This window comes from Leucopleurus acutus (genome assembly GCF_964270905.1).
Source record: "Leucopleurus acutus genome assembly, chromosome: 5".
In the NCBI taxonomy this organism is placed as follows: domain Eukaryota; kingdom Metazoa; phylum Chordata; class Mammalia; order Artiodactyla; family Delphinidae; genus Leucopleurus; species Leucopleurus acutus.
Window position 1 is genome coordinate 34,773,649 of NC_139147.1, and position 13,095 is coordinate 34,786,743.

Consider the following 13,095-nt stretch of genomic DNA (forward strand, 5'->3'; position numbering starts at 1 on the left):
GTAGGTCTTATTATGAAAGTCTGTTCAGCAAGTATTCTGACAGCAGATTCCACAATTTTAAATTCTACAAAATCATGATGTATGTTATTGATAATATTTTATCAATTTTTCCTTTCTACCATTTAATTAAACATCTGCTCTAAGGGAAAAGCAATAGATTATAGAAATCTTTGTGTTTTAATTACTTAATTTTGAACAACTTTAAGGGCTCTTCCACCATTAGGAAATTGTATCCTCCATCTATCCATCCATCCATCCATCCATCCATCCATCCATCCATCCATCCATCAATCTACAATTTAGCTTTATGTTTACCTAATATATTCCAAGTAAAGATATAATTGTTAATATAAGAAAGACAGTCTTACCATGTATCTTGGAGTCAATTGCCATATAATAGTACCTCTTTTCACAAATTGGTAAAAATACTTATGCTAGGAACAAATGTTTTCCTCCCATTAATGACACAACTAGTAGGTGAGAATGTCCTGTTTTTATAGCATACAATAATATTTCTGATTTCTGTTTTCTCCAGAAAGACAAGAAATAGAGGAGAGAAATCTTGACTGAGCTATTGTTAGATGAATTTCTGGAACCAGAGGAGACTATCACTGAGCAACTGAGCTATGAACCAAAATCAGAAATGCTGTTGAATGACACTGAATAGCACTCAGCTATTAAAAAAAAAAACAAACTAAAAACGTTTGTGTGTACTAAGGGCCCACTCATTATTCATTACTACCTATAGTCCTATGAATATATATTAAACCAATCTAAAAGTGTTACAGCAGTTGCAAAATATTTTCCTTACTTTGTGATTCATCTCAAATTCCTAAGTAGAAAATGAAGCTAAATCATAGGCTCTTTATTGCCAGTGGAGGTGGGGGGTACACGTTTGTCATTATCATTACATCACAGGGGTTTTTGGACAGTGTTTAACAATGAAAAATTACCAAAAGTACCTCTAGGTAATGAGGTAATGTTTAAAAGTATTACTTTCACCTTGAAACTAAAGAAGGCTAACCAAGGCCATGAGTGTACATCCATTTTGAAGCTACAGAAACAAAAGGAGGACTTACATTAAATATAAAATTGTTAGTAGGATTACCTGTCCCCATTCACATAAAAAGAGCTTCCTCACTAAATGGACACAGAGTAAAAGCGCTTTTGTGCTCTCTCTCTCTCACACATATGCGCATGAGGAAAAGAAACATGCTTGCATCTGTTCAAAGTCACTATGTAGATCTTTTATGAGAAACCCTTGGACTTGTTTTTTTTCTTCCTTTAATTTTTTACCAAAACATCTAAGCCTGGAAAACTAAAAAGTTAAGCTCTACATTTTTAGTCCAGAAATTAACCTTTACATATAAAATCTTGATAGAATGTGGCAACTAGCTAATCCTAAATTAAGTCCTTTGTTTTTATTTGCTGCATAAAGCCTAGATTCTAACAAACACAGACTGTTACATAACCACGCTTCAAAGGCTTCTGTAAACTAAGCAACTCACAACAACATCTCTGCCTTCGGCGATCACACTTCAGTGAATCATCCAAGTGACCTTATATGCTCATAAGAAACTCTGTGTGCAGGTTGCAAATGTCAGTGTCTGAATTTACATTTTAAAAAGTACATCTTTCAGCAGTTTAATGAAAATATTGCAAAGATCTTGAGTCAAATCCAACTATTTACTCATCCGTTCCCTTAGCTTTAAATATTTTTGGCCTGGATTCACATATTCTTCACAAGCCATAATTTACGACGATTCCTCTTAACATTTCAATATCGTAAGAGTTTGAAAAGCCATTTGGAAAGGGGGCTGTAATAACACTATTATTCTCACCCCACCTCAAAAGCATGCTGACAAATAATTTGAAAACGTTTGTTACTAGTGTTGTTTACGCTCTCAGAGTGATAAGAATCTGTACATACCAAGACACATACCTTATAAATGAGCTGTGAGGGCTTAACATTCACATAAATATTTTACAGTAAACTTAATTGATGTGAAGCATCAGAAGGTTTCACTTTGAGCAAAGAACTACGGCACATTTATATTCTCCAGAATGCAGAGAAATCACAATAATTGACCTGAAGCAATTATTTCATGTTTTGCTTTAAAAAAAAATATTTTTTAGTTTTTTCTTTTGGATGATGGTGACAAGGGGTCACGAGGAAGAATATGTGGGGAAAAATTTGTAGAGCGTGATGGTGAGGTACTGAGGGAACCTGACGAGATTGAAGTCTGTGCCATGAAATTGTGTATAATTTTCTCATGCTACCTATTTTCCCAGAACTATAGCAAAATCCTTTTGAACATTACAGAAATAAGTCATCATCTCTAATACCACTATTGCTACCACCAGCAACTAAATGTACGCACCCATGAATGGCAGAAAGGGGCACCGTGGTCTAATAGAAAGAACATGGGCTTTGTAACACACTGCTCAACCTTCACCAGCCTGTGCTGGAGGGAAGTTGAAGAGTTACTTAAAGGCCTAGTTTCCTGATCTGGTCACATGAATCTAATACAACCTACCTTACGGGGCACCTGGGAATGTTAAGCTACATACTTAATAAAAATGGCTAGCAAACAGAAGGTCCTCAAAAGAGGGACCCTTCGCCCATGCTCTCCCCTACGTCACTCAAAATGAGGCAGCATCATTTGTTTTATTCAAAATGGATTAGAAAGAGTAGTTTGTCCTTAGGGGCTTAGCATTTTCCTTTTGATTCAATGCTGATTTGATAATGGTCTAAGTGAAGAAATGTGACCACAGAAATACAATAATGATTCTGATACTATAAAGGGCATTATGTTTCTTGCTTTCTCTCCAGCTAAACAATGTAAAATCATAAGCAAATACACCACATCAGGAGAATGCATTTTATCTTCCTGAGCATGTAACCTGCCAGTACATTGGGTCTCAGTTCTGCATCACCCACATTGCTATCCACTGTAGGAGAGAACGCTGGTGATTATTACACTGCAGATTAGTGGCTAAAAAGACAAATGGGAGACAGTGCCCAGGCAAAGGGTTTTTATTGTTGCTATTTCTTGTTTTCTAGAATATGGCTACAGATTCCTTTTGTAGAAATAATACTATGTCCTTTAGCAATCACCGTGAAGACCAGGTTCAAAACCTTAGTAATACAAAGCAGACAACCCTCTCCGCTTTCCAAATTTATCATCTTATTTTGAAGTGACAGCTAAAAGCATCCTTAAAGCGTTGCTTCTATTCTGCCTGGCATTGCCCCCAAAATAGCTCCCCTTACAACAGTTTCTTGGGAAGACAGTCAGCACATATGCTACACAGATCTGAGTGAAAGTTGATGTCTTGCTATTTGATATACAGGATACACAGGTTAAAAAAAATGGAACTGCACAAGAATTCAGACATGCTGCCTATTGCAGGTTTATATTTCATAGTGACAGAGGAAGTTCAAATGACTTCTTTAGAAACTTTAAATTTGTTCTGGTACCAAATCCTGCTTTTCTGGGAATTAAAAATTTGATGAATTTCCTGACTTGATTAATACATCCAATCTTGCCTCTGTGGATCCTTCACAGAGAAAAATCTGTATTCAATTCACTGGCTCAGTAGTTGGAAATACCAGTGTCATAGAAGAACACTTTGGTAAAGTCAGAAACTACAGCATAGAAATCCCAATGTTTTCGTACTTTCTATACCTGAAATGATTCTATAATGCTGAACTACAATGTTGTTTAAAGGTATAAGAACAAAGTCAGAAAGATGAAAGACCAAAAAGAAATGAGACTTGTAAAATGCTAAGGATAGTAAAAAGGACTGTTAAAGCTAAGTTAGAAACAACAAGAATCTGAAAGAAGAGATCTATCTATTGCTTAGGGGAGATGGTATGATCATAACATTAATACACTCGTGCTCTTTTATCGTCTCTATTAATAGTTTAGAGACAAAAAATAATGTTTTTTTATGTTCAATGTTAAATTTGGGATTTTAGTTAAAGTAGCTGAATAAATAAAGAATAAGGGAGATAGGACATAATACAAGTACACATAAAGAAAAGCTAAAGCTTTTTATTTGAAAGTGAATACAGTATGAGTGAAAAATGTGATGGCTGCCAGAAAAGCTGATGTAACTTTAACTCCATTAATGAGACAGCAGTCTCAAGATAAGAGGAGGTAATGGGGCACTCAATATCATACTTGCCAGACCATATCTGGAATATTCTGCTGTTAGTTCTGGAGACACAATGAAGAGGAGTGTGAACAATGCTGGGTGGATTTTGATAAGAGAGACATGATGGTAACAGGTCTGGAAAGTATCACAAGAATCTATTAAAGAAACCAGAGGTATATTTGGTCTGGAAGAGGGTAGACTAAGGAGAGGTGGTACTGTGAGGAACAAGTTAAATGCCTTTTGATTTGAATAGCTGGCATATAGAACAGGCATTGGCCCCAGAGTACAGAATTAATGCACTTACATTTAAGGCTATATTAAAAACAAACAAACAAACTTGAATTGTTTACCTTGTGAAATAGTGAGATTCCTAAGATGGAAAGTGTTCTAATGACTGCTATGATTTGTGGAGGAGTATATAGGTGGGATTTCTGCACCGAACTGGGTCATTGGAGTATAAAGCATTTCAAAAACTGGAATTTTTTATGATTTCAAGCTAGGAGTTAGGGCTGACAGTAGTAATATAGCTAATTAGAAAATATGGTTTAAGGTATGTTGGAAATGCTCTACTGCCTTCCTTTCCTCAAAAAAAACCACATCCTCATTATATAGATATCTAGTCCATTAGGTCTTCCATACTTTTGAGTATTCAAAGAGACTTATTAAAATGCAAATGTCCTTGGAGGAAGCAATAACATATGGGAATTAGTTACAGCTTGTTTACAGAAAGACAGGAATGAGAAAGGCAGCAAGAGTAAATAAGGTCCAAGTGGGCAGAAATCTGTAGAAGACAAAATCCTTGTAGTAAAAGAACCAAACAATATTTCTTCAAGGTTCTCTTAGAGACGCAACAGATGACTAAGGCTGCAACTATGACTTCTATAAAGATATGGCCCAATTTTCCAAGATCTGTATATCAATACAACATTTAGTGAGTACATTTTCTGAAATGAGTCATTAATATAAAGCATTCAGTATTTATCAGTATAGAAATTTTCTGTATAACAGGTGCCTATGGGCATTTAAACAAATGGCTAAATTTCGAAAGATTCAATTTGTGGCAAGGTTTACCAAAACCAAACTAGACTTTCATGTACAGTGTAACTTTGTATCATTAAACAAAATTAACTTTGGGGGTGGATTTTACTTAGTAAAATATACTATGTTATTATATATATTTTCATTTAATAATATTGTTAAATTACACAGACTTCAGATAGGGGATCAATGTAGCTTGAGCCAAGATTTTTCTCCTAGACATCATCATTGAAATTCCATGTATTTCCATTTGTCAATGATGCTAAATTAAATTCATATTTTCTATTCCCCAAACTGGTTACTCCTCCTCCTTGCTTTGCTATCCTCAGTAATAATGCTACTACCATTCTTCTCACTCTTCAAAGTGAAACCTTGTATCTTCTTTTCTACACCCCGTGTCCAAACAATTGCTGAGTCCTTTCACTGCAAGAAAGTGCTTCATATACCTCTTTCTATCCTATGGACATTACTTTAATTCATACCCTAATTCTCTTTTACGTGTACTTCAATTTTTCATAATTGATACCTGTACTTCCAACCTCTCTCCTCATAAAAGCTCTCTAACACCCTGGGTGCATGAGAACTTCTCCAAATGCATACATTCTTATCAAGTAGCTCCCTAGCCCAAACCCTTCAGTGACTCACTATGAAACTATAGAAAAAAAGCCTAAACTAATTAATAAGGCATTAAAATATTCTATTATGTGATGGCAATCTGTCTTTTCAGTTTTATCTCTGAGTACTTTTCCTTCTGGTCCTCATTCTCCAGTTAATCTATGGTACTATCCATTATCTAAGGATAGTCTCTGATTTCCAACAGCTTGAACGGCCTTCCTCAATTTTTTCTACAATTTTATCCATTTCTCAAGGTCCAGGCTTAAAGGTCTTTTCTTAATCAATCCATCAGTCCACCAATCATCTCTCTCTCTCCCCTCCCCCATCCAGGCTTAAAAGTCTTTTCCTTTTCAATCAATCAATTAATCAATCTCTGTTTCTTTCTCTCTCTCTCTCTCATATTTATTTATTTTTCTTTTACTTATCCTCTGTTAAACATGAGGATAAGTTTGTGGAACATTCCTGCCCCATCCCCTTTACTGCATTATGCCTTACATCCTAAATTGGTTTTGTACCTCTCTTCTTCCCCACTTAGGGTCAAGGGCAGTACTTAACTAACAAACACTGCAATAGATCACAAGTGTTCTGTAATTGCATTTTGATCTGATAAAAATCAAAATTATGTCTTGATTATATGACATTATTAGATATAGCAGGATTTAGTCTAGGGGTATTACTTTTAGCAGTTTGTAGCTGAGAAGGCTTATGTATGAGTTGCTACATGTCTAGCATCTGTTTGCATTTCTTCATGGAGATGGTGAGAACATTTGCCTCCTGAACAGTACAGCTCTTCTTTAGTGCAGACAACCTCATTACACTGATTTCCATTATCTGAGCATTCTCTGTATTAACTGGGGGGGCACATTTAGGCTATTAGTCACAGCAATAGCCTTCCCTCCCAAATGCTCTGATGTCCTGTGGGATGGTGATCTGGGAGGGTTGGGGTAGAAGACAGGGAACATCTTTCACGACCCTCAATGTCACTGAGCAGCACAGATGCCACAGGCTACTTACCAGACAGTATGGCCCTTTACTCCTAACTGCCAAGAAACATTCTGTCTGGGCAGCCACTTCACCAAGGAGGCCACTTCCTGGAGACTCAGGGGTAATTCCTGATTAAGCTACTAATGATGATAGCATTCTCCTCCCTAGACACCTCTCTGGGGATATGTGACTGAATTCTGGTCAATGGGATACAAAAGGAAATTTGCTAAAGTGACTTCATTCTTGAATAAAGACACAAATCTATTTGCCTTTTGTTGTGTCTGAAGGTGACATTTGGAACCATGGCTGTTGTCTTGCAACTCTACCAGGTGCCATTGTTGTGTCTGAAGGTGACATTTGGAACCATGGCTGTTGTCTTGCAACTCTACCAGGTGCCAGCCTTTGGACACTGCTGGCACCCTGAAAGTTAAAAATAGAAAGGCCAATGGACCAGGGAACTTGATGATATTGTCACAGTGCTGGGGTCCCCCTACCTCAGGGCTTTCATTGTTTGGCAAAATGCATTTTCCTTATTGTTTGAGCCAGTCAAAAAGGGGGTTTCTCTTACTGTAGCTAGAGACACCCTGACACGTAGGACTTCATGTTGGCATCCGGCATCTCACTCAGGTGGCTGACATTAATCATTGTTAGGGCTTCAGGGGAAGAACACATTATTTCTACTGCCTGTTTAAAAATCTATGCTGGTTTGTTGCTAGATCCTGAATCTGTCACTTTTTTCCATGGATTGGGTAAGCCATAATCTCTTTAAAATACACAGCAGGTTTCACTTTGTCACAATGATCACACTTACAATTATTAATGTTTGTCTTCTTCACTAGTTTAAAAGCTCAATGAGGGCAGTGACTGAATCTGCCAGGAAAATTCCTGTACTTCCAGCACCTAGCACAGGGCTGGCATGCAGGTGTTCAATAGATAGATGCTTAGTAAATATCTGTGAAATGAATGAATGGATGAGTAAATGAATGTTCAGACGATATCAAAACATTCTCCCTATTATTTCCTTTGCTTCCACCTCCCATGCCCTGATTCCTTACCAATTCAGGCCCACAAAAGCGAGCTATGTCTTGTATTTTAGGAGACGGGAAAAAGAAAGGGGAAGGAAGCTATCTTTACAGCTACTGTCTCCTTGCTCACTCAGTGGAGAGGGGGAAAGGAGACAATTCTCAGGGGCAACTTACAAGATATTTTCATAAAGAGAAACAACAATTATCTCCTATACTATTAATAGTATATTAATAGTATATTCATCCTATACTACATATTGGATTAAAATATTACTTAAGAAAATATTAAAAATCATACTTTTTAGAGCCAGAATGGAGTTTAGGGTTAACTTAGTGTAACTGAATTAAGCAAAGATTTATCAACTATTTTAAGTCCCTCATTTTTCAGATGAAGAAACTGAGAGCTACCGTCACCAAGATCAGCATTAGTTTTTCTGACGCTCTATGATGCAATAAAAAAACTGAATGCAGACAGTCATATTCATTAGCAACAAAAAGGATATTTTCCTGGCACTGTCGTTCCAAGTCGGTAATCAGTGTAGCTGTTGCTTGGATGAAAGTTGAAAACAAAAAGAAGGCCTGCTCTCTCAAAAGCAATGATCTTATTGGTTTCATGCTGTTCACTAACATGAGCCTGCAAGAATTAAAACACATAATACATTTAAATAATAGCCAGATGCTGCTACAAGTAAATTCTTTACAAAAAAGTTGTTTTTGTCTTTATTAACAGCCTTGTTAGTTATTAAGCCAAAAATGAAAATTCTAGCATGCTATATTTTTTGAACATGTTGCAATCATGCCCTATCAAACTCTAGGCCAACAGCAGTCTCAAAAAATTGCTTAAGGAGTATAAAAGCTCACCAGCAACTTGCCAACTTCAAACAAAGCACAGACAGAGGATTAGGGTTTTGGCTTAGGTTTTAGCTAAAAATATAGCACCTGTGCTATACATAAAGCATCTCTGTGTGTGTGTGTGTGTGCGTGTGTGTATTAGATCTACTTATAAGTGAATTTTCTTTAAGACTTTTGTTTTACTCCTTAATGAGGTAAGGTATATAAAATTACTTTTCAAAATATGATGTAACATTGTTATTATATCCAGATTTCTGAAGTTGTAGTTTTCTTAAAAACTTTACATTATTGCACGATTTTGTCAGATTCAAAAACAATCAAGAGCCCTTCACAGTATACTTTTTTTTTTGCCTAATAATAGAGAAAGTCTGAAAAGGAATTACAACATCTACAAGCTCTCTTATTTTATACACCACATTTTACAGTAGGTAGTGAGAAGGCTTTGTGTTCTCAACCCTACCCTCTTCCAGCCCCAGCTTTGATAGGACTTATTTCCATGCACGTCAGCAGCGCCACTTTTGATAATTTAGAAATGTGAGCTAAGGCTCTAGAGCAAACAGCATGCCTTTTGGTATTCAACATTGTTCCTATTGAGAAGGCGCATCATTTTGCTCTCTCTTCTGGAAACAGCACTACTAATAAATGCGATTAGGGCATTTGTGTCATGTAGCCAATCTTACTGAAAATATAAGTACCTTTGTCCAACCATTAAAAAAAACATCAGAGACACCAAAGTAAAAACACATCAACAGTAATTTCAAACAGCACCAGTAGAAAGTAAATGGATTATAAGTAACACATATTATATGCTAATTTTTGCAAGAGAAAAAAAAAACACTGTATAAAATCTGAACCTGTTAATTACATTTTCTAAAACTTATTGAAACTGAGACTTTAATTCCAGAAGAGAGTCAGGCTCATGAAAAATACAAAACAGCATGGAGGTATAATGGCATCTATTGAAATGACAAGTTAGAGACCAGTAAAGGAAGGAAAAAAAAAGGAATAAAGAAATCTCCATGTTGTCAAAGCAGTTTCTTTATGACAGCATAATTATTTATATAAAGAAAAATAGTCAAAACAATTAAGATATTTCCACAGCAATTTCCAAAGTGGATGCCATGCAGAGCTTTTGTCATTTATTTTAACCAATTGAAATAAAAATTACTAAATTTAAACAACAACGACAAGCTAACAAGGAATATAAGCAGGGAATTATGTTTAAGATTTTCATTATCTATTGGGGAGACTTCAGTAACATGTTTTGACAACCTGAAGTATGTCACAGGGCACTACACACTGAATAATAAAATGCTGTTTAAAAGATCTGCATATAGATTTAAATCAATTGCCATTCTAAGCATGTGACTAAAACATAACATTTAGAGTAAAGAGCTTACCTGTGGAGCTGAAAGCCAATGACATCTTTCTTCCAATTTATTCATATCCCTGTCAAAGTTATTTAGGAACTTATAGCGGAGAAGGTCATCATCAGTTAAATGAAACTGCCTTCTTGCATAATGGTAGCTCTCATTATTTCCTTTCCTTGGGAAGTCTAACCATTCAGGATGCCCAAATTCATTACCTGCATTTGAAAACAAACATAAACATCACCCGGTAATATTAGCATTTCTTATTAAGATGACTCAATAATTGTATGTTTTAAAGTCTTTGGAATCAGTTTAGGTTATAATTTACTATAGCTGTGCCCTATAAATGATGCACAACCCTGGCTTAGAAACAGCATAGTCTAGCATGCAGTACCAGCAGCATTTGGACTCAAAAGCCCAGGGCACAGTTTTAGCCTGGTCACACATTCCTTGTTCTACATCTCATTTTCCTCATGCACAAACTGAGAACAGTATCTCTGTCATACTTATTTCATCTCTGAAATAATCTCTGAAATCTCGGAGTAATTTTTGAGATCTCTATTTCTATAATCTCTGAAATCTGTACAACGCTTTGCAATTTCCAAAGGCTGTATGTACATTATTTTTTGATCCTCGATCTCTATTATATCCATTTCACAGATGAGAAATCCAAAACTCTAGACAGTTAAGGGATTTGCCCAACCTCACATGGATAATAACTAGAAAAGCAACCATTAAAATTTAGTTCTTCTCATTAAAATCCAAAGTTCTTTCTACCTCATCACATCAGGCAAGTACGTTTTAAACTTCAGGTGCTACAGAAACTCAAGTCATCACTTTTATTATTCATTTTCCCCATCCCTTTCTCAGATCCATGTGCCACCATTAGATGTATATCTTTAATTTAAATGTGTGTGTGTGTGTGTGTGTGTGTGTGTGTACGGCTGGGACACTTTGTTGGGAACCCATTTGATATTATTTCTCATTATAATGATGAGAACCAGAAACCTGATACACTTTAAACGTGAAATAAAATAATAACACCTACATATTATACATTCTGAAAATCAAATTTAGATATTAGTGGTCTAATAGACTGGCTCCTATTGTTTTTCCTAGGTTAGATTTCTATTTTATGGCTTCTTTTTTTTCTCCTAAAAATTAAACACTACTTTCCAAAATTTACTTACATTTGCCACTTTAATGCTGCAATTTTCTAAGCCACAGGCTTCTCCTTTGAGTTGGAAAGTACCGTAGCTGATACAAGTGTGTCCTACTTTAAAGTAAATAGTTGCTAAGTGAAATAAGTCAGACAGAAAAAGACAAATACTGTATGATCTAACTGATAGGTGGAGTCTAAAATCAACAACAACAACCAACCAGCAAACAAAAAACAAGCGCATGGAGACAGAGAACAGACCAGTAGTTGCCTGAGGTAGGGGTGGGGGGTTGGGCAAATGGATGAAGACGGTCAAAAGACATAAATTTCCAGTTATAAAATAAAAATTAAAAAATGTGGGGATGTAATGTACAGCATGGTGACTATAGTTGATAATACGGCATTGCATATTTGAAAGTTAGCTAGGAGAGAGGATCTTGAGAGTTGTCATCACAAGAAAAAAAAATTTTTGTAACTATGTAGGGTGATGGATCTTAACTGGACTGACTGGATGATCATTTTGCAATATATACAAATACTGAGTCATTGTGTTGTACATCTGAAACTAATGTAACGTTATGTCAGTTATACTTCAATAAAAAAGAAAGGCAGAAGAGAAGCTAGCATATTAATATTCTAATAAATAAAAACTAACAAGCTATGATGTAATTCAAAATGATTTACTGTAGAGTTGCTTTAAATGGTAAACTCTGCTAAGAAACACTGCAATTTACATTTAACTTTTCAGGACTATAGTCATCAAAATAAAAATAACATCCAAATATATCTGTAGCAGCTTCATAAAAATTACAGTGTCTGCAAAACTTTTCCTTAATTCGAGTATTTCAGTCTAAACAATACTTCTTATATTGTTGTCTGCTGTGTGACAGAGGAGGGAACCAGATTTCTAACTCTGCGGGCCTTTATTTACTTTATGGTGTCTTAAAGTGATATGGGAACTTCCCTCTGCTACATTTAGGAGTCCTGCCTAGGAGCCTGATTCACATCAGCCCATAGTGAACCCATGGCATAGCTTGCTCCATCATCCATTCAACCAGCAAAAAGATGCACCTCCAGAATTGTAGTCCAGCATATTCATTGCTGATACTGAAGGTACTGTCTGGAGAAAACTATATGTCCTAGTACTAGTGGGATTTCAACTAGTTGGGAATTTAGGAGAGACCAGAAATGCCATAGGGTAGCTAAAGTATAGTAGCCTACAAACCGGATCCAAGCTCTCTATAGGCAAAATACTTTTATTTTGGTATGACCATGGATCTCTGAGTTGACTCCAGTATTAATAAGCAATTTCTTTAGCCTTTCTGGGGGAAGACTGTTATATCACTGCCATCATGATTATCATAGTAGAATCAGCAACAAAAGCTTAATGTTGGCTTATTATTTGCCAGGCACTATTCTAAGCATTACACATGAATTAATTCCTTTCATTTTCAACAACCCTGAAGTAGTTACTATTATTGTCCCAGTTTTATAGGTAAGGAAACTGAGGCACAGAGAGTTATTAAGTAGTGGGGCCTATTAGCCCAGACAGTTCGATTTTACCACCCTCACCCTTGGTTACCACTCTCCCGTATTGCTTAGAAGCAGATACCATGGAAATACAGTGCAAACATTGACCAAATTCTCATATGTGGACAGAGATTCCAAGATAATGGAATGATGTGCAAATGTGTTGAGTGAGAAGGTGAGATGTAGTAAGGAGTTTGGTTTAGCCATGAAATAGGGCTTGTGGTAAGGAGAAGAGGTGAGACAGGCAGGATGAAGCTAGATTGGGATGGGCCTTACAATCTTTAAACCTTAAGCTACTTTTAAGTGGGGGGATGCAAAGCTCAAATGTGTTTTTATTAAAGTATCTCTGGTAAATACAATGTGG

General features: G+C 36.1%; 1 protein-coding gene across 1 annotated transcript in view; it reads right to left on the bottom strand.

The window, feature by feature from the left end:
* Window positions 1-13,095, bottom strand: part of GBE1 (1,4-alpha-glucan branching enzyme 1) — a 297,767-nt gene that overhangs the window by 30,843 nt on the left and 253,829 nt on the right. Inside the window, exons 13-14 of the mRNA XM_082840201.1 lie at window positions 10,073-10,257; window positions 8,324-8,454 (exon numbers count right to left, since the gene is read on the bottom strand). Coding sequence (XP_082696327.1) covers window positions 8,324-8,454; window positions 10,073-10,257 — 316 coding nt within the window. The remainder of the gene's footprint in view (window positions 1-8,323; window positions 8,455-10,072; window positions 10,258-13,095) is intronic.